The sequence below is a fragment of the Stegastes partitus genome, unplaced genomic scaffold, assembly GCF_000690725.1.
Source record: "Stegastes partitus isolate 25-593 unplaced genomic scaffold, Stegastes_partitus-1.0.2 Scaffold1828, whole genome shotgun sequence".
NCBI classification, from domain to species: domain Eukaryota; kingdom Metazoa; phylum Chordata; class Actinopteri; family Pomacentridae; genus Stegastes; species Stegastes partitus.
This window is the reverse complement of record NW_007579559.1, coordinates 51532-79527: the sequence shown is the minus strand read 5'-3', so window position 1 is coordinate 79527 and position 27996 is coordinate 51532. Positions and strand designations below refer to the sequence as shown.

The window sequence follows — 27996 nt, the reverse complement described above, 5'->3', positions numbered from 1 at the left end:
TCAGTCAGGCAGTCCATCAGCAAAGGGGGGCTCCTCCAAAGCAGCGGCTGAGCCATTAGTCTCTCCTCTGTCACCCCCTGAATCCCTGTCCTCCTTCTCCTCGTCCTGGCTGAGTGGATCCTGTTTTGATAGGCGGTCTAGGGGGTCAAAAGTGTGCATTTTGGGCTCAGGGCTGAGGAGTGAAAGCTGCGGCAATAGTGGCCCATCCCGAAGCTTGGCCGCCATCTCCTTGGCGCTGCAGGTGGGGGTGTTGGTCTCATAGACATCATGGAAGTTGTTGTAGTCGACCTCATAGAAGCCCTTCTCCAGTGATAGAACTGGCGTGAAGCGGTAGCCCCACAGCACCTCCGTGTCCAGGTAGGAACTTCGTGCCTGACATGTCATCCCTGCCACAGGTAAGGATGGATGTATGTGTCCACATGCACAAACGCAAGCACACACATCACATCAAAATGTAGCACAAATACACAAAGGCAAACATGCACAATCAGAGTGGACAGGTGAACAAACACACCCACACACACACACACACACACACACACACACACACACACAGATGGAAAGAGGTGTAAGGAGAAAGAGAATGACAGCATTGGTTAATTATTCATGGTTGTACAAGAACTGCCAGCAGTGTTTCCTCTAAGCCTCCATCATGTTTGTGAATGCCGTAGTGGTGAAAAATACATGATGAATTTGCACACAAGATGTCAATATTTATTTTCTTAGGTGTGTTTTTGCCAATAAGCAAGCCTGAATAAAACTATCACATCTCACAGCCCACTCTTGCAACTGCGCTTGTTCTGGAAGTGGAAAGACAGAAAGGCTTGGTCTTGGAGATTTACTGCAAATTTATAGTCTCTATTCATTAACTGTCTCAGCAAAGTGCTAGAAACATTGACATGTTGAACAATGGTCCAACTCAGGTGTCACACAGGTGCAACATTTTGAATTTAAAGCATCAAAATCAAAGTAGCAACTACGATTAATAATGGCTCAATTCTATTTAGTGTTCTAGTTTCACTACATTTACTTTTTAGCTTAGAGGGGATATAATTTTTTCTAATCTGAACCTCTTACGTTTTTAGATGTATGTCAGTGTGTGTATGCAGGCAGTAGAAATATCTTTTCAAAAATAATACATTGTCCAGAACCTGACAATGTAAGAGCCTCATTGATGGGTTGCTCTGTGACTTCGAAATTTGAAAAATAAAATGAAAACAAATGTAATTATTGTATTGATTGATGTGTGTACATGCCTACTTGCTGAGGTGTATCATTGAGAAGCAAACCAGTGTGTTTTCACCTTCCCCCCCCTCACCAAGGGGCTCCCAATGGCTACTTTGCCTGGGGCCACCCAGAGTCTAGAATCACACCTGCCTACTTGCACACAGGTGACCTACACATGTCATTTGACCACAAGTTTGGAATCGTTGCAATGAAAAACAAAACCATGTCTTGTGTGTATGTTTCTTACAAAATAGAATGTAATGTCAGCCCTATGTTGGAAACAATGCATAGATTAGCTGTAATTTCAAAACTCAGCAATGCTTTGTCACATGGAGAAACAACTAGTATCATCAGAAAGGGCAAGTTCTGCTTTTCTTTTTCTTTTTTTTCTTTTTTTTTGATATATCATGTGCTGTGAAACCTGTTCAAGGAGTGTGAAAAGGAGTGTTGAAATTAGTAAACATATGAGGTTGGATGCAAAGTGCATTAATTGGGCTCCAAGGGTTGTCAGCAGACATTTTGACTTGTCATAGTGGTAACAGCACTTGTGGAACTGAAACATTAAAAATAATTGCATTTTATTCAGGTGAGCTGGCTTCTGAGTCCTTGTGTTATTAATGTTGACTCACTGACATAGCTTACTGGTACACTTATGGTACATGTCCCATTCATTGTGGATGTAAGCACCCATGAAATGCATTCTGATAGCGTCACAATGCTTTTCATAAGACGGAGCATTGCGTTGCCTGCTCCTCATTTGCAAAAGTTGAGGTCTAGGCTATTTTATGCATATGCAGAGCGTTGAGCATGATCCGCTGCTTCTGCAGGCTTTGAAAAAAAATTTAAACAAATCATTATCAATCTAAAATAAAGACAGATTAGTCAACTGCATGGCCTTTTTCTTGTCTCATATGTTTTCAGAAACCTGTTTTGGTGATCAGTTTTTTGTGAAATAACCAAAAGTTTCCAAATGAACCACCATGTGGGTCCAGTTCAATATCCAGGAGCAGAGACTCATTTCTGCTTCATCTGGGCTTTTCCTTCTATGACAAGTTAAGATGTCTGCACATGTTTATACTGGAGTTGTGAAGCTGTCTAGGCTCAGTAGAACACAGTTGTTATTGCAGTTATTAATTACACCTGCAGCGACAGACTATCTGGTGTGAACCTGTTTATTAATGGAGGAACCGAGCTGTCGAAAGTAAGCATTGCAGCGAATAGCTTATTGTAAAACACATGGGGGCAAAAGTAACAAACAGCTAATACAATCACACACTATTAATCTCAAATAAAATAGTCCAATTTCACTGTAAGGTGCGAAGGTTTGGTGGAAGCAAGAGATGTTCTTATTCACGATAAGCAAGCTAGGTACTATCCTCTCTTTTGCACATTTAACATTTGCATATACAATGTAAAATGTATGCGCTTTTAGATGTCCTACAAATTCTCACCTTTCACTTCAAACTTTATAAATGACAATCTTCATAAGGAGATATTATTTTCAGTTTTCATAGATCTTATCCACCACCGCAACCACTATTAAATCCGCTTAAACTGCTCAAATATTACAGATATCACTGTCATTATGACTGGTCAGAAAGATGTTCTGAGAAATCTTGAATAAAAATTCGGACTTGTCACAGTGTAATTATGACTAGTCAAAATGACATTGTTGATGTCTGTAATTTTTATTTTGTATTGTGAACCTCAGATATCCTTAGACTTAATTTCCGTTTTCACTCATTGTTTACTTTCAGGTTACGCTTGCTTTTGTGTTAGGCTTCGGCACCAAAACTACATGGCTAGGTTTTGGAATATAGCATGGTTTTTGTTAATAAAAAACCCTTTCAAAGCATATTTGAAGACTCTCCTCCATTTTTTGGGTTACCACGGTGTTACTGTCCAGCCTAATGTATGATTGGTTGGCTGAAAAAGAGCAAATAAAAGCTATGAATCCTGTAAAATGTAACTGGCAGCAGAGTTTAGTTATATAGAAACATAACATTTGGGACACTGGGTTGCTTTTAGCAGCATTTGTATTAAAGACACAAAGCAAGTTTCCACAATGTTGGCTTTCTCTAACTACAAAATATGCAAGAGCCTAAATGCCATTTTTGTTTCTTATAAACCGAATTTCATAAGTTGAGTGTATGCTCAGCTGTTCATTGATTTAAGTTCTCATTTTGCATCAAAATGGTTCATGTTATAAGAACTCAAGAAGTGGTCTGAAATGTTGAATTGCCAATAAATTAGTATACAGACAGTTAATAAGAAAAAAAAGTGGATTTGACTAAATGCCTGGTTTACAGTGTAGCTTTGTTTCAAGCATTTGATATTGTGTTTAATCATTTCAAACTGAAAACATGTGTTCCTTCCATTAGATGCCTTAGTGAGCCAGCTGTTGTTACATAATTTGTAAATGCATAACATTCCAAATAACATCAAGCATGTGCTCTTAAATAGATGTAGATGCCAAACTAATATGTCACAGTGAGAGGAAGGGCTTTTGCACATTTTCTTCAGCTTTCCCTCTATGAGTGGCCTAGTTTCCACATTTAACTTGTGAAATGTTTGTTATTTCTGTGACTAGATCATCAAAGACAATATAACGTCTTTCACTCCCTAATGAGAAGGGTTTGTATAGTGTCTATTAAGGCTGTTGGCATATTATTTGATGTGTTGGTTTTGAATTCTTAGTTTAGCAGTCCAAATACATTAAGATGCTTTGTGAAGATCTATAGTACCGTGTCCTATTAGTGCTTAAGAGATGCTGCACCCAGTTTTATCATTTTTATTAGGGATTTGTTACAGAAACTTCACACTACATTAATACTTTGCTGATGCAGTGGTATAGTCTTGATTATGTTGATTATGAAAATTAATTCTGAGAGCAATTATTTCCTGAGGGTTAAGATTAAAAAAGAGATGGAACCAAAAATAAGAATCATCCATCATCAACCATACACATACACACATTAAGTTTTTGGACAACAATCTATTGTTGAAGACACACTTCATTTTTGACAACAAAGAAAGAGGTAAAAGCAAAAGCAAATAATGTATGCAAATGTGTCCCCTTTTTTTCCCCTCCTAAGCTCCTGGCCTCCAAACAGTGAATTAGCTTTTTTCTCTTGTATCTTTTGTGCAAAATACCTTTTTTTTTTTTTCTTTTTTTTTTTAGACATGGTCTGCTGCAGGCTCCAGTGTGCGTAGGAGACACTTGTGCTGTGATGACTTCATGTGCTTCAAGACTCGACAGTTGGCAGATGAGCAGCAGCCATGGTAATAAATAAAGATTACAGAATTCAGATAATTTTATTCCTGACAACCATATGTGCATGCATGCTTGACTGAACCACAGTTTTTCATTTTTTCTGTTGTCTTCACCAGAAAAAAACAGCGAGAAAGCAAGAAACAATGAGCAAACAAGAATGTCTTAAAAGTGATAATGTGAAACTGGTTGCTTCCTGCATCACAAAAGCTGCAGCTGGGGATTTCCACAGCATGTAAACTAGACACACAGCTTAGTGTCGCCTAAACAATCAGAGCAGCCAGAACCATTTTTTCAAACCTCCCCAAATGTAGTAAACAGGATAAAGCGTGCAAAAGTACCAGCATAATCTTTGAATATAAATGAACAGTCACAGCTCTGTTGACAACACGCCTTTCTCACTTATCAAATACAGGTATAATAATAATTACTTTCATACGGCAGCTTTCCATTTAGGTGTGTCAGTAGCAGGAAAGTGGTGTTGTGCATGCTGGGCACTGGCACACAAATATGGAAAAAAGCTTTCAATAATGTTATTAGTTACACAGGTGTAATTGCTGCCATCATATGTGTTGCAGCTGTCATTGCTGCTGTTTACATTTTCCTTGAACTTCAACAATCCCACCTAGCATTTATCTTTATACCCTGACACTAAACTCTCCTGGGGAAAAGGTTTTGTTGTCATTTCCCAATTGCTGATGTGCTGAACTTATAGGCAGAGACGCAGTTGGAGCCTAAACACTAAGCAACTGTACATAATGTCTGTTTATGTAATACAGTGTTCCAGGTGAGATGGCTGAATGAGTTTAGTTAAATTATTATTAATTAAACCTTAAATTACACCTGAACATTTTTAATAATTTCTTAGAAACACTTGCATATTATTATTCATTAGTTAGATAATAACAATGCTGTTAATGTGTAATACAATCGATCTGTGCGAAAATAGGGTCATTTCAGAGAACATAATAGGACCGCAATTAGAACGGTCTTGTTCAAGTTGTACTTTACCCTTGTGTTTGATGACATTTGGTTTTCCCCTCAAGGCTTCTTGTTCATGGTCGCGTGTCCTGTGCTGACTAAGCTTCAAATTGACGTAATATGGCTATTCAAATTCCCTCCTTCAGGTACCCAAAACAAAGATGCTGAGGGTTGGTCTTGTAATTTCTTTTTCCTGTGTTTTATTCTGTGCAGTGGAATGAAACCTAGTGAAATACATCCATTCTACCCCAACTACAGGGACAATGTTGGAGGACACAGGGCACACAATGACACTGAGAAGTTTGAACTATTTTAAATATATTCCTCAAAATATGGTCTAATTAAAAAATCTAGCACAGATTTCAGACTTGAATTGTACATTATAAATCAGCAGCAACAGCTATAGTACACATAACCTGCAGGTGACAACACTGTTCTAATTGCAGAAGATATGCGTCAATACTATGTCCTTAAATGTCAAAAAGCAACTTCTTGCAACAGCAGTTATGCGTTTTGAAATGTTATTCAATAATATTGTTAAAATTCTTATATGAATGAATCTATTTAGAGAGGCTATTCTTACATGCATCATGGTAACTGATCTCCAGTTTGGACACATATAGTACAGATATGTTCACTTTTCTTGTAGGAGAAACCGCTGCCAACAACCATATCTAAAATGTACCTTTTGGCCCTTTATAGTACATATTTCCCAGTAAGTATGACAGGAAAAAAAACAAAACAAACAAACAAAAAAACCCAACAAACAAGCATTGCAGACACTCTTGTTTACACAGCAAAGGCACTGATGCAAGATGCTTTCTGAAATCTGAGAATAAAACAGGCCTTATTTTACTTATAAATTATTTACTGTAAAAGAAACCAGGGACAAAAGTTTAAACCCGCTATGTTCAGTTTAGAGACACGTAAATAATGAAAACAAGATTTGTCATTGTCGGTACTGTACTTTTTGGTACAGCTGAAGAAGTACCAGAAACATGACAATAAACTGTGACTTAATGCCACTTTGTTTAAAGCAAAGTAGAATGAAAGAATTCTGCAACATTGACTGGATATAAAAAATACCCAGTGCAAAAACAGTACATCTTAAGTCTAGGGATTTCTCTGCGATTTGTAAATATGTGTGATATAAGAGAATTTTGTTTGGCTGCTCCTTAGACATTCTATGGATGATTACCATGTTTTCTATCAAAAATATGCCTTACTATTTTTGGAATGTTTAAACAGAGGACGGTTATTATTGGTAATTAGTATTATATATATTGTATTACTATAGCACTAACCATCACATCGCACTTAATCGTGGGTGTCTGTTGTTGGCAATGCTTGTGCTTGATTTCTAAAATTGCACATTAATACATGCTTAATATAAATGTAATAAAACCAATATGGAAAGGTTTTAAGACAGTTGTGATAAGAGGAAATTTGCATTGGTAAACTAAACTAGACAGATAAAAGTACATTTCTTTATGCTTTCTATGGAAGATAAACTCTGTAGTACATTGTCTTTTGCAACTAGATATGAGTGGAAAATGCCCCTGCTACAGAAAAGATTATTTCTGTAGGTGTTGTGGAAGAGTTTCATTTATTTGAAACAGCTTAAATAGCATGTGCCATGTAGGTAAGAGTCGGTACTTGATTGTTTAAAAAAATAGAAATATGATTCGATATTGATAGTATTTTTTATTCGCACAACGCACACTGTTTCTGTCTCACATTCATCAACTGTGACAGTTTAATGGAGCGTGTATGTCACTTGTTTTACTACATGTATCTTCATTAGTACAATTACACTGTGTCATGAAGTAGGAGGGCAGAATGTTCTTTAATAAGTCGTCCTCTTGTTTTACTTTTTAACACAAACACTGTGGGAGTGCTGTGTTTTTAGTGATTTCCAGAGCCTGACTCACAGTTATGCTGAACACGACAGGCTGGTTGTCAATGCAGCAAACAAGTAATGGCTCAGGAGAGAAAGAAGCCATTTCAACACCCACTTATCTGTCACTTCCAAAATATGTGGCAGTGTCCAACTTGTGAGGTGGTAGATATTTTGTTTAATAGTGAATTTTTACTCATGACATTCAAAGCTTGGACAATTCATGGACCTCATCAGTTGCTGTTTTTAATCCGTCTCAGATGGATTTAGTTAATGAGATCATTACTTGTTTGATATTGAACCAAAGATGCTTATTCTACAAATAATCTATTTTTCTGTTGGGTCAGGAAAAAAATCTGTTTTTGCATAACACAGCATAGGTCATCCATTTACCCATACCTGACCACCTGACCAAATTCTTAAAAAAAAATGACATTGTAGTAGTTATTCTGCAATACATATAAATTCTTATGAGCTGAGGACCTTACAGTTTAATTTAAACAACATTATTAATGATTATAAGCAGGCTTTAATCAAATCCCAACTGTCTGGGATAATGTCATCTTTAAGTTCTATCCTGACTTCATGATTTGTGTCAGTGAAAGTAATTAAAGCGGATGACAAATTAGTTGACAAATGTCGGTAGAAAAAACGTTAATATGCTGTAATGACGTAGTTATCTTTTAATTCCCAGGCTTAAGCTCCATTTAGTAAGCCTCATCCATAGGAAAGAAGTGGGGGGAAGGCCAGTGGATGGTCAGATTAGTTCACTGCCTAGCGGTCAAGGACGGTGACGACATGACCCCTCATGATGCCATGCTCTCTGCCGGTGAAGCGAAAGGTGATTTAATGCCTGAGTCAAGTATCCAGCAGCGCGAGCAGGAAACAGGATGACTGCTGGTGATTTGGAGGAGAAAAAAAAAATAGAGCAGAAATGTTCTGATGAATGCAAAGTCACACCTGATCACTTTAAGGGGTTGTGTGGTTTGTTCAAGGTTTTTTTTTTTTTTTTAAATTAGTAATGTGTGTCTCATTGACTGATGTATGATATATGATGATATTCAATAAAGTAGAAAAGTGACATGTATAATGCATTGCATTTAAAATGAGTGCATTGTAATTAGTCCTTCAGCAAAGGCCATTAAACAATGAGGCTTAGGCATACAAACAAGACCTGAGTTTGCCAATACCACAAAAAACAAATTAGAACAGTAAATTAACAGTTAGCTGTGGGCCATTATGCTGGAAAGTTTTTTTGTATTTACAGCATTTTTTATTCAGCTTTTAGTCTTTTTTAACATTTAAAATGATGAAAAGTAGATTCTTTTTTCTTTTTTTTAACAGAAAAACACTAACTTTAAATGTTCTAAGTAAGTGTTTTAGAAAATCTCTTAAAACCATTTCAAACTGGCAAACAGTAGCTCTGTGGAACTTTACAGAAACACCTGGTCATGTCTACATCATAAATGTAACCAGCCTGGAGCGCTTTTCAAGACTGTTTCACCTTCACCCAAAACACACATCAGCTGTGTGGGTAGCTACACTTCATTCATTTGGAAATAAACAATATCAAAGACATAACCTTGAAGTAGCAACAGTGGAAATGCGGGCTTCAGTAAGAACAAAGAAATATATGCAGGACAGTTCTAGCTATTAGTTATCTGCTTCAGCTAACGTAGCAGTACTTTAAAATGTGCAGATGAAGAAAGAGCCACTTCTTTCAAAAAACATTGCTGGCTGGCACGGAATCAATAAAATGGAAATTTCCATTGAAACCCATACCAACAGTTTACTGTAATGTCATAATATAATTTATGTCTCACTAGGAGAGTCAATTAGTCTCTCTGTCTTTCCATCCATTATAACATTTCAATCTGCAGCACTTACAGGTGCCCCCACCTTAACACACTGCATCTCCTCATGTAAGCCACTTCTGCCTTTCCATCCATTTATCCATCATCCATCCCTCCCACTCAGCTGACTTTATGCATCCAACATTTTCTCATTCTCGCGCTCTCTTTCCATGTATCCATGACCCATGTTTCCTCCCATTCTACTTGTCCACCTATCTTTGCCCCTTCCTTGAAAAATCTTACCCCCTTCATACCTGTAGCCTCCACCATGCCCTCCAGAATAACCACAATCTCGAACTCCTCCTTCTCCATTTGAGCAAGCGACATCTCCCAGAAGGGGCTCTTCTCGTTAATCTCATGAGAGATGATGAGTGGCGACACCAAGAACAGTCGGTCATCTCCTGTGTCAAAGCCGATGTTGATGTCAGTCTGGTTGAGTGGGATGAACTCCCCCTCCTTGGTCTGCTGTGAGCGGATCAGCTTCGCTCTGATTGATGCCTCCACAATGTGAGAGTTCCTCAGGTCCCCCACCCGAAACATCAGGCACATCTTGTTATCTCGCACTGATATGACTGCGTTGTGTGAGAACATGAGGGTCTCTGCGCGGTTCTTTGGCTGTGAGATCTTGACAAACATGCAGCCCACCATCATGGCATTAACAATGGAACCCAAGATGGCCTGTACCAAAAGCAGTATAATACCTTCAGGACATTTTTCTGTGATAACTCGATAACCATAACCAATGGTGGTCTCTGTTTCAATGGAGAAGAGGAAGGCTGAGACAAAACTGTTGAGGTTCTCCACACAGGGGGTCCAGCCCTCCTCGTCAGCATGCACCAGATCTCCACGGATGAGCGCGATTAGCCACCACAGAAACCCAAAGAAAAGCCAGTTGACTACATAGACCAGTGTGAAAATGAAGAGACTAAGACGCCAGCGTAGGTCCACCAACGTAGTGAACAAGTCACTGAGGTAACGGTAGGTCTCTTGCACGTTTCCATGATGAACATTGCACTTGCCATCCTTCTGCACGTATCGCTGACGTGGTTTCTTTGCTGGGTCCGAAATCAAGTGGGTTCGCTCTGTCGAGATCTGAGCCTCCCTCAAGTGTTTGGGAAGCTTCTTCACCTATGTCAAAGAGGAAAGATAAAAACAGAGAGTAGCAAAGTAAGGGAAAGCAGGAAGGTGAAAGAAGGTAGACATACAAAGTAAGAATGAAAGGAGAGAAATCATCAGCAAATTAAGTTTTTCTCTACTTGGGTGTATAATATGGTACCAACACTTCATTTCAGTTAATATTTTCCTCACAGCTAGACAGAGTTTGTACTGCAGGATGTAGGTGTTAATCTTTTTTTTTAAATACGTGATTTTCTTTTCAGCCAACAAAACCACACTGCTGGTGGCGGAGCCAAATCAAATTATTAAGTGGTTATAGAGTCACTTCCCCGTGCTGCTCGACAATGACATTGTAGGTGTCAGTGGATGTATATATGTGTACAGGGCAAAAAAAGAAATGGAGAGAGAGGACACAACAAGAACACAAGGACATTGAGGTCTTTGTCTGTGTTGGCCCAGCTCCAGCGAGGCGATCTGGCTCCACAGCTGTGCCCTGCCTCCCTCCCTGTCCTGTGTGTTCCTTCCCTTGCACCCTATGGGACATTGGCAGGCCCAGATAGGAACAGATCTTCCATCCATTCACAATGCACCTTTATGGTATCCTTAAGAAGAGTGGTATATGTCTGGGGAGACACCGTGCACTTATCTAGAAAGTGCATCATTGTAAGAGTGTGTTTTACTGCATGTACAATTATTGAAAAACACTGAATGGGGCCTCCACTATTGCTCACCCGATTGAGCTGGCGACCCATGAACAGGGGCTATAGTCCCCGAAGCAGCGACCATGGGTTCGAATCCCACTCATGGCCCTTTGCTGCAACCCCTTCCCCCATTCTTCTATCCCACCTTCCTGTCTCTCTTTCAACTGTCCTATCAAATAAAGGCAAAAAGGCCAAAAAAAAAGAAAAGAAAAACACTGAATGCCTCAGAATCTGGCAGTGTATTTTGGCAGGGCCTGCATAGAATTTGCTCCATTTCTTGGCCCTCATCTTGGACAGACACATCCATTCATACAGACATAAAGGGAAACATACACCAGGACAAAGTTGTAAGGCACCTTTCAAACAGCCCAAGGACACTTTAGCAGCACACAGACACTTTCCAATCTCAGTTGATAATTGAAATGCATTGTGTCGAGGCAAGAAAACATCTCCTGTGCCCTCTGAGTGTCTCCCTGCTAATCGGACACCTGTGATCCATTTCCCTCCAGAGTCATGCTCACATCACCAGAAAAGTTACATCCTACTGTGCTTTCACTAGCTGCGACACTGCTCTATCTCAGATAAGATCGCACAGTTCTGCTAGGGAAGAACATAATCTAAGGCACTACAATGTCCCTGTGCTGCCTTTGATTGAAGATCCTGCTAAATAAAATCTGTCGCTTGACGGGTATATTAAAGATAGCTTAATTGAGATGTCAGGTGCCGTTTCTCTGCTGTCCTGGGGATGTGCACATTTGGTCAGGTCTGCATGTGCAGTATTGATTTTTCCGACATCGATTTGAAGTGATCCTTGTTTAAGGAACGTTTTGACAAAGAAGAATTGAAAGACAATGCTTATTGACCTGCATTGCAATTAGCAGCTTGATGACAATGCATTCACTAAATGTCAATGGGCTCCCCTATTACAGACTATGCTCACAGATACTGGATCAAATATAGATTCAGAACACAGTCAGTCCACTGAATTTTAGAGTCAAACTGTCAAATGTTTCCACTGACAAGAACAGCCAACATTTACAGTTGTTTTTTGAATTGTTGTTAATCACTACTCTTTAGCTTTGGAATGAAACACATCTAAAATAGACACATTTGTTTCAATGCATTGGAATGGGCTAATTTGAGTGATAGATAACGCTGTCACAAGTGCTGCTTCCCAATCTTTGGCCATTGTCATTGGTCAGTATGGTCCCTGGTGGTGATGGTCCATAAAAACATTCACTAGCTGTCTCTACATGGCAGTAGTAAGTGCTGTGGGTTTTCTCTCATTGAGCCTTTCTGTTCAGGCTTGAGTAGACTGAATAAGTTCCAATCAGCTGGGGAATCAGGACAGATAACAAGCACAACTCCACTATCCCTTATTGGAAGGGAATGGGGTGTACTTTCCTTATCATCTCCACTGCCTAGTAAACTGAATTATATACTGAAACAGATTTGATCACACCTTGTAAAGCTTAATTTATAGGCCGTATCACTTATTTAATCTGTGAAGTATCTATGGAGCATATCTATTCTGTGTCTAACTGCCTCTTTTGCTTCTCCATTTCCCACAATTCTTGAAAACTGTCACTTTGGTTTTCTTTCATATATAGCTCTGTCCCTACCAATCATTTTCATCGCTCTGTATCTTCTCTATCTATTTTGCTTCCCCTGTTCTCTCAATGAGGCCACACCTCCTTACTACCTTTCTCTAGTGTTGTCTCCCTCATATCTCACATCTAGTATCTCCCAGTTGTGGAAATACTGCAGTAATTTGTACAGTTTGGGAAAATGTGGTCTGCTGTGCAGTTTACCTGTGCAGGTGTGACTCCTATCTCCATGTTGTGGTCCATTAGGACTCGAGAATCTCCTGCCATCTTCAGCTGAAGCTCACCTGTAAGGTCATAACAAAGTACATTAGTCACCCAAAGGTGACATTTAAAACATTACTATTTGTAACAGATTGTAGGAATGATCTCTATGGTTTGTTGCTCACCGACATTAAAATCAACCAACACAGCAGACAATAAAGGTCAGCACTACAGTGCCGTCATATACAAGTTTTTTCCTGTGTATGTTTCATTCTTTCATGTGTTATGTCTACATGACCATTGTGTTGATGTATTGCACACCCATCCCCTGCCCCCCCAAGCACATTAAAGTCTACCTGTCATTAAAATCGCTTCAATTTGTCAATATGTCAATGTTTGCCAGCTGGTGTAATCAGAACTCACAGAGACCCATGAGAGTCAAATGTTTGCATTTGTCCTGGATGTAATATTTTGACCAAATAAATATTTTTGTCATACAGGCAATATCCTGGGATGTAGACATATCCAAGACACTGTGACTACTACTGCTATTGCAGCTTCCCTAAAAACTCAAGGAAACACATTTTTGTGTATGTTATGTATGTTTAACATCAATATTTTGTCATTGTTAACATGTTAACATGCCATTAAGCTCACTGCTGCACTTCAGTTCAGCTTGACAGAACAATTATCATAGCAGCAGGCTGTTCGTCTTGTTAATGAGCATAACACATTGGCATATCTGAAAATGTTGATACCGAACATGTCAATGTCAATGTATGCTGCTTGTTTCCCTATAATAACCATGCTTGTAATATGATAGCTGCATATAGCAACACAAGCATTAATGTTTTCTTATGTTATGGTTTTCCTAACCACACATGAGACTGTAGGACAAAGAACATAAAGAACATAAAGAACAACAAGTAGCATTTCAAAGAATTGAATTTCTCTCACAATGTGTTTTTCAAAACAAATCAGCTGTAGATAATTCTTCTTGAGACAGAAATTGACACATGGGCAATCATTAACTCCAAAATAACCATTAGATGGATTTACAGCTTAAACCAAGACTAAAATAAATACTAACCCGTTTCAGTATGACCACAGATCCCAATGCTAAGGGACTAGCTGACAACAACACATGGGAGATGACCCAGTGTCCACGGTTGACTAATTTGCCTGTATGAAGCAGGCTCAGCTGCAACATTTTTAATGATGTCATTTTCCCAAAGAGCAGGCTCCTCATTGCCAGGCTTGTTTCGACTGCATGTGCCCACATGCGCACACAGATGCAGACACACAACTGCTCTCACACCACACCACCATGGCCCCATCACATTCGATCAAAGGCAGTGATCACTCTCTTAATCAGTTGGAGACGGACAAATAAGTACCATCTGTCACAAACAATGTTGTGTCTTTTACTTTACATCTAATCTAATATAGAAAACAGTGTACATATTATCTTTGTGGTTGTTTTTAGCTCCCCTGGAGCGAGTAGGTGATGTGCTGACAGTCTACTCTATAGTGTGAAGTGATTTTAAAGAGTATTCTTTGCTCCCGAGTTGTATGCCGAAATAGGTATTTTTAAACATCTGTTATGTGAGGTCCAAAGTGACAGCAGAAGTAGAAAGGGAACACTTTCAATGTCTCCTGAATGATGTTGGATTTAATAACAGCCGCTGCTGTAGTTATAGAGGAGAATGGTGTGTGTATGTGTGTCTGTGTGTGTGTGTGTGTGTTGGGGGGGGCTCAGATAAAGCCATAATTTTAGCAGCAATCTTACAACACCTTTGGAGCTCCAAGAGGCAATTAACTTACAGAGCCCTTGGGTGTTGTTTAAAAATCAACTACTTTTAATTTACTGAAAAGAACAAGGGACCTTGTAACTAACCAAGCAAAAGACCACGGGTAAATTACTTTTGTCGCTGGTTCCTGACCTTAACGACATCTGACATTTCTTTGTCATCTGTCTTTGATGTTTCTCTATTTGATCACTGACAAGTGAGGAGAGGGAATGCAAAAGCGAGCATTGGGAAGTGAGAGGGCCACGTCACAAATCAGATCCACACAGGAATGTAGTGTTGACTTTGATGGTCCAAAGCAAAGGGCAGAGTGACGTGACAGGCATCTGAGCAGGGAGAAGACAGACAGACAGAGGAGCAGAGGCACGGGACACACACAAAGCTTTCAAAAAACCTTGCTGCATACATTACAGGGGTTGCAAGGTCTCGCTTTCTGACTCATTTTAGGTTCTCTCATGAATTAAACATGGCTCTCTGGAGATTTGTGAACTCCAGACCTGTGTGTATTTTCAGCAAGACTGTAATTGCAGTGTCTGTTCACGGTAGCACATTCAACAAGCTCAAATGAGAGGTGTTCGAACATGGATACCAGCTGGGGTGTTTTATCTCGGTGCTTTAAGAGGGTAACAAGCATTTATCTTGTTACCAGGAGAGTGACAGGATGCTTTGGCTGAATTGTGTTTGTGTCCTGATAACAAGAGCACTCATCTGTTGTGCTTAAAGCCGAGGGGTACCAGCAAACTAGAGAACTTGCTTCCTAAGGGATATCTACAGTACATATATTTTCCCTATTTGCTGACACTGCACACTGTAAACAATAATCTGTACAGAGCACAGCAAAATGTGCCTTTTTCTCCTCTAACCTGTGGCAAGGGCTATAACTTTCCCCTGGAGCTTGCATTGTACTGAATAGCACTTGCTTTGTGATTTAATTTCCTATATTTTCAGAACTTCAGCTCTGTATGCAGTTCTGAAATTTAAGAGCTGATTTATAATTGTAATTAAACAGCGTTTTTTTTTTTCTTTTTAATCAATAACTATCGCTGCCACTCCACTACAGCCAAACAGATTAATTGTCTGAATTGTAATTTGTACTTGATTATCATAATTGTAACGATTTTGTTCTGTAAGTTGCTTTTTTTGATTTCCCATTTAATGGAGATAATAAATTTAGCTTTTCTAGTCTGCAGAGAGATGCGGTTTTCTGTTTGAAATCCTCACAGATGTGCTTGTTTTACAAATGCTGAGGATGCTGCTTGCTGCAGTCAAGCATAACTTTTCAGAAATAAAAAATCAGCAGTATTTTTTTTTTTTTTTTTTTATTTATCTGAAGTGTATGCATTTCAGTAACTTCCACAGACTAGACTCCCATCTGACAATAGTGCTTATGTTTTCACTGTTCCTCTTTTTGCTTGTGACCATGCCGCTGAACATGACAGGGTTATAAATGGCAGTAAGATGCTGCAAACTCAGCAATATCCCTTAGTTTACAATACAAATCTGACTATTAGTGGGCACTCATCCATAGATTTTAAGGCCATGGCTTGCAGTTTTCTGTTGGCACATCACATGCAGTGCTAAAACTGGGGAGACTAGGGGAAAATAGGCAGAAAATAAAGGACGGAAAAGTCAGACAAAAAGAGTAATACAAGAAATATATTGCACCAGTTTTAAGGATTATTACCACAGGAACTACAGTTACAGAATCACTGCAAGTGATAGATATCTAGACTAGTAGAGTCTTGCTAATCTGCTGTCTCTATGGCCATGAAAGCACTGGAACTTTCTATTTCCTTGATTTCCTAGCCTACTTCACTCCTCCCCTTTAGTCATGGTTACTTGACCTGTCATTATTATGTCCCAGGCTAAGATTGGCCCATAAAATAACATGGCTTCATCCCTATCTCTGCTCACTTATGACACTTTGAGGTCGGGTGGGTCAAATGACTAAAAACATCCCCAGCTAGTTTGGCTCCAGGCCTAGCAAATGCACACGCAAGCAGTCACGCACACACACACAAACTTACCCTCAACCATTTACCCATTATGCCCGATAGTGAGCTGAGTGTATCCAGTTGTGTCCTTCTCATGAATGACCTTCTCTGGAGTGACACTGCTGCACCGAGACGTTTGACTCACATTGGAGAAACAATTTCCCTAATGATATGTCCGTCTCTCTCTCTTTGTTTCTTTCTTTCATACGCAATCATGTACATCCTTTCCACTGTTCTCCATTCACTCTGTCCTTTAAAGTACACTTTGCACACATTAGTCTCAAGCTAAGAATTGCCATTGCACCTTTCACAACCTTGGTCCTCCACTATGATGACTCAGTAAAAAAACAAAAAAGAAAAAAAAGTGATAGCCATGATTTTACATTGCTGCTGAAGTGGGAGTGGATGGGATTAAAACCCAACACCTACTGGAGCCAAATAGCACCCTCTTCAACAATGCTGGCCTGGAGCGTGAGAGATGTCATGAAGAGAAATGTAAGAGGTTGGGTGGGTGTACATACGCCCCAACACCCCATTTCTTTACACCAAACTAATCCGTTGATTGTTTTAAAATCAGATCCACTTATACAAATCCTCTGCATCGAACTTAATCCCATGATGCTGCATGTGGTTCATTAATCTTCAGCGTCACCTTGCTGCAAAGGACAGGAGAGCAGGGGGAAGATGGGAGGGCAGAACTGCAGAGACAGACAGCGCATGGCGAATGCTGGTGGAGCCAAAGGTCAACTGATGTTGATTGGAATTCCTGACATGTTTCACTGTGTCCCCATGCTTGTCCCTTTGAGGATCCTCCTTCTCTATAGTCAGCACATACCAAGTCGGAATGAAATGGGATTATGACCCGACAAAAGCATGTTAAAAATCCCCAGACTGGTACGTTTGACATAGCAGCTGAGTAACGCAACCCTGTGTTCAGTGCATTTTCTGCCGAGGTGTCCTTCAGCGATGAGCTTACCCCTCTGTTACTGGCAGCAGATGACATGGTGTAAATGAGTCGTAGCTGTTTAAATGCGAGGCACGTTTGTGATGAAGAAAATACTCAGCATTATTTAGAAAACAATTTTTCAAAAAACAGCATGCTGTCACTCTACATACCTTATACTGGTGAAATACTGTAAAATTCGGGAAGTGTTTTCATTTTCCATCCATTTAAATGAAAATAAAAATGGAAATGAGTCCCCTGTTGATGGATGCTCACATTGCATAGATGTGTATGTAAAATATGAGAAAACATTATCCCTCCATATGTTGAGGAGACCTGATGTGTTGGCGTTTGGCATCCTAATGATACTGCGGTGATGAGCAACATTGACTTTTTTCAAATTCTCAAACTGCAGCATTTGTATGTGTGTCCTTTATTTCCGCTTAATGTTAAGCTAAATTGCTACATTTACAGTGACACTGATTAATGTACATCGTCACTGTAAAAGTAAACAAATGTAAAGGAACATGAATAAAATTGTTGTCGCACAATATGAATGAATGTCTACTGTGAATTTAGTTGGGCTGCCATTGGGCCTCTGTATCCGTGTAAACAAGTCATAACTATGGGCATTTGTTACACAAGCCAATTAAAGTGACTGTGGTTGCTATTGCCTTAAATCACATAAGAAATGAAACAATATCCAAATCTGCCTGCATGTATGTGATGAGGTCTTTACAAGCACATGCGCTACATGAATGCAAAACATCCTGTACAATTACAATGCAATCTAGTTCAACTGGTCTGACCTGAATGCTTATCAAGTGGACATGAGACAACAGCGCATCTCTGCCATTGTCTGCAGTGCTTAGCGAAGAGGTCCCGATGAATCCTCCATTATAAAATAATTTCTGATAAAGGCCAGTTTAGCCATACTGGCTAAGCCAAGAGCCAGAGACACTGTAAAACTTCCATGTCATTCCACATAACCTGCTGCTGACAGATAAGAGCACCAGCCATTATGAGGCTTCTTAGGAGCCATTTAACCTGGACATGGGATGTATATTGGAATGCATTTCTCATCTGTCAAAATGCAATCTGTGACTGATTAAACTGAGTAGTCTTACAGGAAACGGGATACTTTTGCTTCATGAATGTTATTCCGTCTAAACCTCCTGAACAGGATAACCATTGTTGCAGATGTGCACACTGACAGATGCTAAGAACAAGGTGTCCTGAAAAAAGGAGCCATTTTTACTTATTTCGTAATTTTTACAGATGCAGAATCCAACTGCTTTTGGATTTTATCCCCATGAGCCAGAAAATAATATTTTCTATCCTTATCTCTTATCCATGATGGAAGGCCATGGATGTGTGTGAAAGCACTTTCATGTCCATTTGTGTTTTTAATAGGTGTGCTGGATAAACTGACGAGAGAACAAAGAGAATATTTCTGATGTAATCATCTCTCTACCAATAAGGTGAAGGTTTGTTTGTGCTGCATGTAGGCTGTAGCAGTAGCAGCACTTCATCAACTTTATGTGTGACAGGACAGTGGGGGAAACACATGTATTGTGAAGTTGCAGCTGAAACAGTGAATGGGATGTATTATAAATCTGGTGCATAAGCATCATTGGTGGCACTTTAAGATACAGTAGACACACACCAATTTGCATTGGCTACAGATTTATGAGGGTATAAACAAAGAGATTTTCCTTGGACAAAGACAAGTGTACAAGATTGTGTAAAAAGAAAAAAAAATCATGCAGCTAGTCTGTATATTATATATATATATATATAGAATTATTATTATTATTATTATTATTATTGTTATTCTATATGTTAATATATGTACATATATTCAACAATTTCCCTGAGGTTTACACCGAAGGGATCAATAAAGTTTTATTCTATTCTATTTATTCTGTATCATCCAACCACCACTCGATCGGATTGTATTCACATACAGCTCAAAAGAGTGTTGTGCTGTGGCTTTTAAATTGTACAGTTATTTTCCCAGTGTACAGACTGCTGCTGAAGGGAAGTCTATAGATGACAACTAATGCAGGAGTGCTGCATAAATAGGGGATCTGCATGTAGGTCTGTCAAAAGCAATACTGTAGTTTTATGCAGTACTCTGAGATGCACACACATTTTCCAAAGCACTAAATACAAAAAAAATAAATAAATAAATCTTCACGCTTGGCTAAGCTTTTGACACAAATGCGCCGCTGCGGTATTAGAGAATGTGAATCTGCTTGAAGAACGAGTTTTCCCTATATCCCCTAGAGACACGCAGTCTTGACTAAATAAACAGATCCAATTAATTATTCACAGTATCTTCTCTTTTGACGGTATCTTTAGATCCTGCTGAGCATTACATCTGCCCTTTGCCCTCTTTTGTCCACTTGTTAGGGAGAACCAGGCATGGACAATAACCAAGGTGGAGGGGAGTGAGGTACACAGCCATGAGTTGCAGCTATGATGATAGCACTGATAATAAGGTCAAAAGGCCATCCATCAAAAAAACATTACATCTTAGCAGTTCACACTTTCTCCTACACTCTTTAAATAGCCAATCATGGTTCAACCAGCTGTGAGCAAGGATCATGATAGATTACAGTGATAAAAGTAGCTGAAGTGTGGCACATAGGCAGGTTTTGTTGCAAGGCTACTATCAAGGAATCACTCTGTCAGAGTAGACTGTCCTTTTGCCTTTTGCTCCAATAGGTTCAAGGTTGTGTGATGTGTAAAAATGTGGTTAATGAAGACAGCAGAAATGCCTCGCGCTTAGTTATCCCTCCCCCCACCTTCTGTCAAAGAGCAGATATTAAAAAATAATGACCGCACACTGCCTTGACACTGTCTTGACAGTCCCTGATGAGACAATACCAGGATGGACAGGAGCTCTGGGAAAACTGCGCTTGATTAATTTTGCTGCTATGCTCACTGCATCGTCATCAAAGTTTTACAGCGACAACTCTTGAGATGTGTATCCTGCAGCGTGCACTAAACTGGAGCTATGGTAGAGGAGAAAACAGTGATGTACATCAGACATTAAAGCAAGCAGCCCTAATCCTCAGGCCAGCGAGAGTGTTTCAAGGGAATCAATATAAATGATTTTCTCTCAATGCTTTTTGGTGTAGTCTACAATATTCATTGAACAGCTATCGCCCTGCGTTATCTCCGGCTTTTATTGAACGTAGAAGAACATGTAAGAGCTAAAACATGCTGCGCAATGTGTTGGTAGTACAAGACCCCCTTCTCCCGTCACACACTCACACACACACATGCACTTACAGTAACACACACATATGCACATTCACTATAGGTTTGCTCCTGCTGCTGCGCTTGTAAAACTCCTGCACTGCACTGACAGGACTACAGCAGGGCGCCCGAGTAGGCACAAACAGCAGGAGTGTTGACAGGCTTTTCTCTGCCTGCGTCAGAGAAATTCATTGCCTTTTTGATTACCCTGCCCCCGCCATGAGGGCAAGGAGATGCATGGTGATGATTTATGTATCTCTGCAGTGACATAAGACGAAGGAGGCAAGATGTGATGATAAAGGTTGTTGTAACTGATGGAGGAGGGTAATCCAGCCACTTTTTCCATCAACACTTTCCCCTTTCGCTGCTCTCCTCCTACTCTTGCTATGTGTCATTGTGTTTTCTGTCTCTAGATATCTGACTCTCATAGTTTTTGATCTCTCCTCAAGTAATGCACACTTTTTTTTTTCATTTGGCAAGCCACTCCAGATGGGATTTCTGACTCTGCAATGAAACATATAATGCAATCACAGCATGCAATGCCATCCACAGTCAAAATGAGAGGAGGCAGCTCTCGTGGTGCCACTGTCGTATCATGCATCAGCGGCTTTAAAAACCTCCTCTATTGCCTTACTCTCTCTCTTTCTCTTCCTCTGCTTTTTTTTTCTCTTCTTTTCCTCCATCAGCGGTGCGCGAGGCTTACCTTCAGGTCTCTGCAGGAGTAGCTGGCAGGCTCCCTTCGAGGCATTTCACAGCTGCTCTTCTCCCCAGGATTGCGCACTCCGTTCCTGGCTTTGTTCAATCAACAACAGCCCTCCTGCCGCCCTCCTTCCACCCAGCTCCTTCTGCTCTTCACCGCTCTCTATCTACTCCTGTGTGAGAGGGGGGTCTGTCTGTGCATGTGTGTGAGGGAAATAGGGAGAGAGAGGAGAGAGAGCGCGAGAGAGAGAGAGAGCAAGAGAGGCAGAGTGGATGCAAGATGGGAAAGATGTTAATATGCATGTGTTCTCTCTTGAATGTTCCTGTCTTCTCACTTTCACGCAGAAATTAAACCTCTTGTCTCTAAGAATGTATCCTTTTATAGAAGTCTATGTGTTATTTGCACAGAGCATCAGCATCGGTGTGTGTGTCTACAACATGGATCTCTATTTTTTTTTCTCTGCAGCAAAGGCAGAGACAAATACTGTATGCTCAGAAAAGTCAAGTCCAGTGGTACCGTGAGAGGTGGGAAAGGAGAGATGAATCTATGTGTGTGCGTTGGGGCTGCAGACAGGCAAAGAGCAACGGTGGAGCATGAGTGTGGTGTAATCAATTGCCCTAAAACTGCAGTTAAAGAAAAGCCCTGAGGGTTTGAAAGAGCTATAAAGTGGAAACAGAGAAAAGAGGCTTCAGAAAAAGAAAAGACACAGAGCAAGACTAAAAAAGAGCAGAAGAGGAAGCAATGACGGAGCAGAGAAGAGTGAAAAGGAGGAAAGGGACCTTTTGACCTGCAATTTCAATTCACAAGTTACCTGCAAATCAGGTGTGCTGTCAGTGTCACTAAATGCCATATAGTAAAAGATACCTCCTAAATATTTTGAATGAAACTAGTTTGACCTCAGCTTGGCCACATGGTGATGGCCAGTGTGCTCATGTGTGCAATAAATTCCTATAGCTTAGCAGCAGAATGGACTCTCTGTGGTCATTTTTTTCTCCTTATATTTAAAATTTCATCCAGTTTGGAGTTGTGTGATCATGGTTGGTCATGACTGAAGCATAAGAACAAAATGGGAAGTACAGTATAGACACAAGCGGATGGATGGATGCTTGACATTGAGATGTTATTAACACCGCATAGAGAAAATTGAATGTAGACATAACAGAGGAGGAATAATGAGAATGAGAGCAAAGGGAGTGGGAGATAGGGAGCTGATGATAAGTGGGGGAGGAGCGACAGAAGCAGCTATTATCAGAACGGCTCTTCATGTACTGTACTTCCTGCATTGAATTTAGGGAGGAGATTTATGACTCTGCAGGCCCCCTTTGTTTCTGCATGTGCCCCCCTCCCTCATCTCCCTCATCTCCCTCCCCTCCCGCTGAGTCGCAAGAAGCACAGCGAGATGGCTGGGATATACTTCTTCTTTTCTCAGCCTCCACCAGCCAAGGAGCCAATGACAGCGGATTATGGAACATCAAGGACTGAGGCTGCAATAATGAGGAGCTTGGGATTTGGCCGAGGGATATGAGTTCTAGGCCATACTTCACATTGGCTCCCGAAGGTGGCGGTGCTAATCTCAGCAGTGATCACAACGTGTTGGTCATCTTAATTGTAAAAAATTCTGGTCCTCTGGCGGCCGTGCTGCATGGATTCTGTGTGCGGATCATCCCCAAGTTGTTCAGATCCGGGGCATGTGTAATTATTTCCCCTCCTGAGGCTACACCATTATTGATCAAAGCCCCCCTCCACCTTAATGCCTCTGTTGCTTATCCTGTGGAGGAATCCAGTTGACTGTACACACCTCTTATTATTCACACATCATACATTAATAAAGCCTCTTGCCACATTTATTATAACAAGTGCTTAGAGGAAACCTGTGTGTGTGTGTGTGTGTGTGTGTGTGTGTATAATCATTTGCATAATGTTAAAGGTGTGCTGGTAACAACATAATAAGCTTTTCATTGGTCCTTTAATAGAGGATCCATTAGAAGTATCAAACCGGATTATCCTGCTAAGGTGAGCTGCAGGATGAAGACACAGAGTGGGAATAGCATAGCATTCATGTATTTTCTGAGTCTGATTAAATATTCATCAATGCAGACATTTCCATATAAAATAAACTGAGTTGTATCTCCTATGCTCCCTCACTTCTTAATATTCTTTCTACAGACTAAAAAATAAATAACAGACTGAAAACAAAAATACAGCTCATGCACCATGTAAACTGTGCCCCCTAAATCTTCACAAATAGTAGAGGTTGTAAAAAGACCAAACAAAACAAAACAAAACATGATGGACAAATCATTAAGTTGTCCTGTCTTCTGCACCTGGATGACAGTATCAGAGGTCAGCAAAATGCCAAACCAGGAACACTTTACCACTGAAGCTCACAGTAGATAGTATATATCAGACCACAGCCATCAGGTGAAGAAATGATCATTTCATACACGGCAAGAGAGGAAAGAGGAATTAGTTCCTCCTTGCATGAATTGAGGAGGTGAGAAAGCAGTGTCATTTTTCTTAATCCTCTCTCTCTTTCTCTCTACTCCCTTGGCTGTAGTATTCCTTTTTTTCTTCAGTGAAATCCTGCACTCCTCCCCCCTTACACCCCACCTCATCCTCATCCTCATTTTCCCACCAACTCCCCCTTTGGTTCCATCCCTCTTTGCTTTCTCTCACCTCCTCCCAGGCTTCATTAGCTCTGATTGATCCTCTTGTCAGAGCTTATGGCACAGCGATGAACTGCATTGTTACTATCAGCCTGGAACCAAGAGGAGCAGGGATGAAAATCAGAGGACAAACACAATAAACGTGACACTACAAGGGCATAACGGAGAAAGTTGAGTGTCTGAGCACAGGACCGCTTGGCAGATATTCTGAAGTTTGGAGCTTGAAGCTACCCTGCACTGCACTGCTATACTAAACTGCTCATCCAAGTGTCTGTTTTGCATTGGATGTTACACAAAGAGCAGAACTGTGGGCCAGCATTTAATAGTATGGAAAATTGGCAAATGCATGAGGAGGCAAGGTGTGTGTTTGCAATGGAAAATATGTAAATTATTAAACAACTGCCTAAGCAAGCTGGTACAGCTTTAACTTAAAATTCATTAGTGTCAACATACTGGTCGAACATCAAAATAGACACAAAAAAATGTGCATACGAGGAGCATAGCAGTGAGCATTTTATAGCACTTATGATTTTTAATCCTGCAGTATTATTTGAAGGGAAGGTTAAGTTTAGAGAATGAATACATCTATTAACGTTTAAATAATGAATTATGTGGGTGTGAAGATTTACAGCACAGCACCGTGCATGCTATATGTGAATACATAATTTAGAAATACTGTAACATGTTTTTAGCTTGGCACAAAAATAGCACACAGAACAGTGGTAAAATCAAGCACAGCTATACAAGCACTGTATAAGATCCAGTGACTAATAAACACTTTATTAACATTTAAATCGATGCACGTTGTGTAATTATGTAAGGCAGGTTTGACATGAATCAGCGATAAATCCTGGGCTGCTTCTCACTGGCTCATTGGACAGATGTTTTCATTTCCAGCATAATAGCCACGGGTGGGTTTCCAGAATTATATTTCACAATAGATGAAAAATCATTATGTGTACTTACTGTATTACTGCCACTCACAGCTTTACGTGAAGCCTCTCAAGTATGTGAGAGGGTTGTGTTCACAAAGAAACATTAATCTTTGTCATGTAGAGGCCATTGAGTCAATGTATGCAAATAAACAAAAAACAAATGATCTCTTGTTGTTTTATGTTTTCATTTGGAGGAACAGACTGATCCTTGCCCAGACATTAGTACATAGCCCTGACATAGTGACACTGTGTGGAGGAAAGAGGTATAGCAGGGGCTGATTACCAGCCTGCTGCTCTGTGATCAGAAGAAATTAGCTGCTGCAACTAGAGGCATCATTAAATCATTGCTACTATTAAATAAGAACACCTTGTGCTACAGTAACATACGTCAGATCTGAGACATTTTGAGAAGCTTTGCTACTGAATTAGCTTTAATGGAGAAACAGCTGCTGTTGCAGTCCAAAACAGTGTGACGCATGTTGAAGCTGCGTTTTACTGTTTGTGTTAGAAAAACATGTAGCGTGTGGTTGATATTGGTGACCACAGAGAAAAGCATCCAAACAGATTGTTCAGTTGGTGCCTTGCATATATCAAAAGTTTATTATATGCAAAAGCTGAATTAATTTCCAATTCTTAGCTGTTTGTCACAGTTGTTGCTTGAAAAATGATCAACTTATTCCAAGTCTTGTGGGGAAACCGTGTAGTATTCCTCTGGATTGATGAGTTAGTTAAGAGCTGACTGACAACAGTGACTTTACCTTGAAGCCACGTATTTTTTTTCATGGCAAGAATAAAGAAGAAAGCTTATTTTATTCAGACATGTTTATGGTAAAGGGGATGTGCATTTGAGTTCAAAGCAGAACCAATTACTTCATGTGAGACTCACCAGATACCTACAGGGAGATGTGAATATTTTACAGATTAAAATATTTTTAAGAAATCATTCAAAACCTTCAAACACTACAAAGGTATACAGCTGTGTCAGCAAATGTCTAATTAGAGTACAAAGGAGTCAGTGTCCATTTAACTTTTTCAGCCCTTTTCCCACTGGCTGATTCTCCCTATCTATGTTATGTGTCAGTCCAAGGCCATCAACGTCAAAAAGCATTGGCATCCTCCTCCTCTAATGACTATCTGTTAAAAAAAATATAGTCCACAGGGAGCTGCTGTCAGGTTGTGTTCCTACCCAGAGACAAAGTGTTGTACCTTCTGAGCATCCCTGTAGGCAAAAGGATTTGTAGAGCTCTAGTGCCTTGCAGGTTAAAGACAGTCATGTGAAGGGTTTAATATGCAAGACACACTTCCTCTTCCAACAGTGCTATACTTTAATATGTACTGAAGCGTTGTTAGGGCATCATTATAATGCATAGCATAGATTAGTCTCTTTAACAGAAGGATCCTTTTTCATTTGAAGACTATCCTCAACTTTTTGTCTTACAAAAAAATAATTAAGTCACAACAATAAAGAACTGTGAAAACACGTGAAATGTGAGATAATGGCTGTACGGTATCCAGAACTAGAGAGAAGGTATAATCGCTGGACTGGAACAATAGTTCAGTGTTCTCTTGTATATTTTGTCACCAGGTGTCATTTTACATCAAACAGAATTGAATTTACTCTCATTCCTCACATGCCGCTGACCGTGCCAGTGCAGAGCGGTGGGGTGAGGAGAAAACAAAAAAAAAAGAACAAGGTGAAAGAGACAAGCAAGTTAAAGCTTTTAGAAGGGGTTCTGTATTTTCTTTCCCTTTCATTGAGTTCATTATTCAGGCTATGTGGCTGCTTAATCAGGCTGAAGTCCTTTGTGTGATGGATGTGTAGCAGGAAGACAACTTCATAATGTGACCTGAGAATACTGAGCAGAGTACAAAAATGTATGTGTGAACTTTGGAATACCTGCAAATTGCTGATTGATTTAACAGGGGGGAGAGGAAGGATACACACTTTTATAGATATTGACTATCATATAATGCAATACCTTTAAACAGATTAAACGACATTGGTTATATAATGTTTCTTATATAATTTTTTTATATTCATGGTGTATATGGTTTGAGTCCTAGATGTTAAACTCAAGGTTTTCCATTCACTTTCCATGAACCAAATGGAATCACACCCTGATGTTGAAGAAACAAAAGACACAAAAAAGTCAAAGGTATCACTGTGCACTAGACTGTACTTTAAATGTGTTTGCCAGCTTTCTGTGTTACACTTTTAGCCTACATAGTGCAGTCAAATGTCAGATACCTGCTGAAACCAAAATATCTTAGTATAGTAAAAGCATAAAGAGTTACATTCAAAATACAAGAATTACTGGATAAACAGTCAAAGTATCTGAAACAAAGTTGTGTACAGTGGAAAATCCCCACAAATGCTAGTGGAAAGATTTCGTGCTCTTTCCCCTCATTCAGGTTTGACAGCTGAAATTCTCGCCTTCTATTGACATGCACATCATCTCCAAAGGAATCAATACTGGATGCGCAACACAAAAGATCAACATAACAATTTTGTTTTTATTCCTGCTTCTCTACATCTCTGAATTCTTACAGATAAGATGGTCTTGCATACTGACAAAAAGTCAGCTAAGTGCACAGAGATCTTTGGAGAAATGCTTTCTACCTTTTATTTGTATTATCACAAGAGGCAAATGCTTTACAAGCACATTGCACAGCTCGGGATTGCAACGCTTGGCATTTAGCACTTTGCCAATTTTACTCTCAGAATGATGGATATGGAATATGAATGCTCAGTGACATGATGACCCAGCAAAACGGCTGCCATCAGTGTACAGCCCCCCCACCCCTCCTTCTGCTCACACACATGCGCAC

General features: G+C 39.9%; 2 protein-coding genes across 2 annotated transcripts in view; one reads left to right on the top strand and one right to left on the bottom strand.

The window, feature by feature from the left end:
* On the bottom strand, window positions 1-12920 carry LOC103372801 (potassium inwardly rectifying channel subfamily J member 5). The gene is made up of 3 exons (XM_008302535.1): window positions 12858-12920; window positions 9484-10357; window positions 1-386 (listed from the first exon to the last, which is right to left on the bottom strand). The coding sequence occupies exons 1-3, from the start codon at window positions 12918-12920 to the stop codon at window positions 1-3; spliced, it is 1323 nt and encodes a 440-aa protein (XP_008300757.1).
* LOC103372800 (ATP-sensitive inward rectifier potassium channel 1-like) overlaps window positions 10783-27996 on the top strand; it is a 25732-nt gene continuing 8518 nt past the window's right edge. Inside the window, exons 1-2 of the mRNA XM_008302534.1 lie at window positions 10783-10794; window positions 25732-25739. The gene's annotated coding sequence lies outside the window, so the exon portion shown is untranslated. The remainder of the gene's footprint in view (window positions 10795-25731; window positions 25740-27996) is intronic.

What these genes read in the sequence shown, in the direction of transcription:
- LOC103372801 (XM_008302535.1), bottom strand. Translation starts at nt 12,920, where the DNA reads ATGGCAGGAGATTCTCGAGTCCTAATGGACCACAACATGGAGATAGGA. An exon ending in TAGGAGTCACACCTGCACAG is followed by an intron (nt 10,358 to 12,857) that starts GTAAACTGCACA and finishes TCTTTGACATAG; the next exon opens with GTGAAGAAGCTTCCCAAACA. An exon ending in GGGCATGGTGGAGGCTACAG is followed by an intron (nt 387 to 9,483) that starts GTATGAAGGGGG and finishes TACCTGTGGCAG; the next exon opens with GGATGACATGTCAGGCACGA.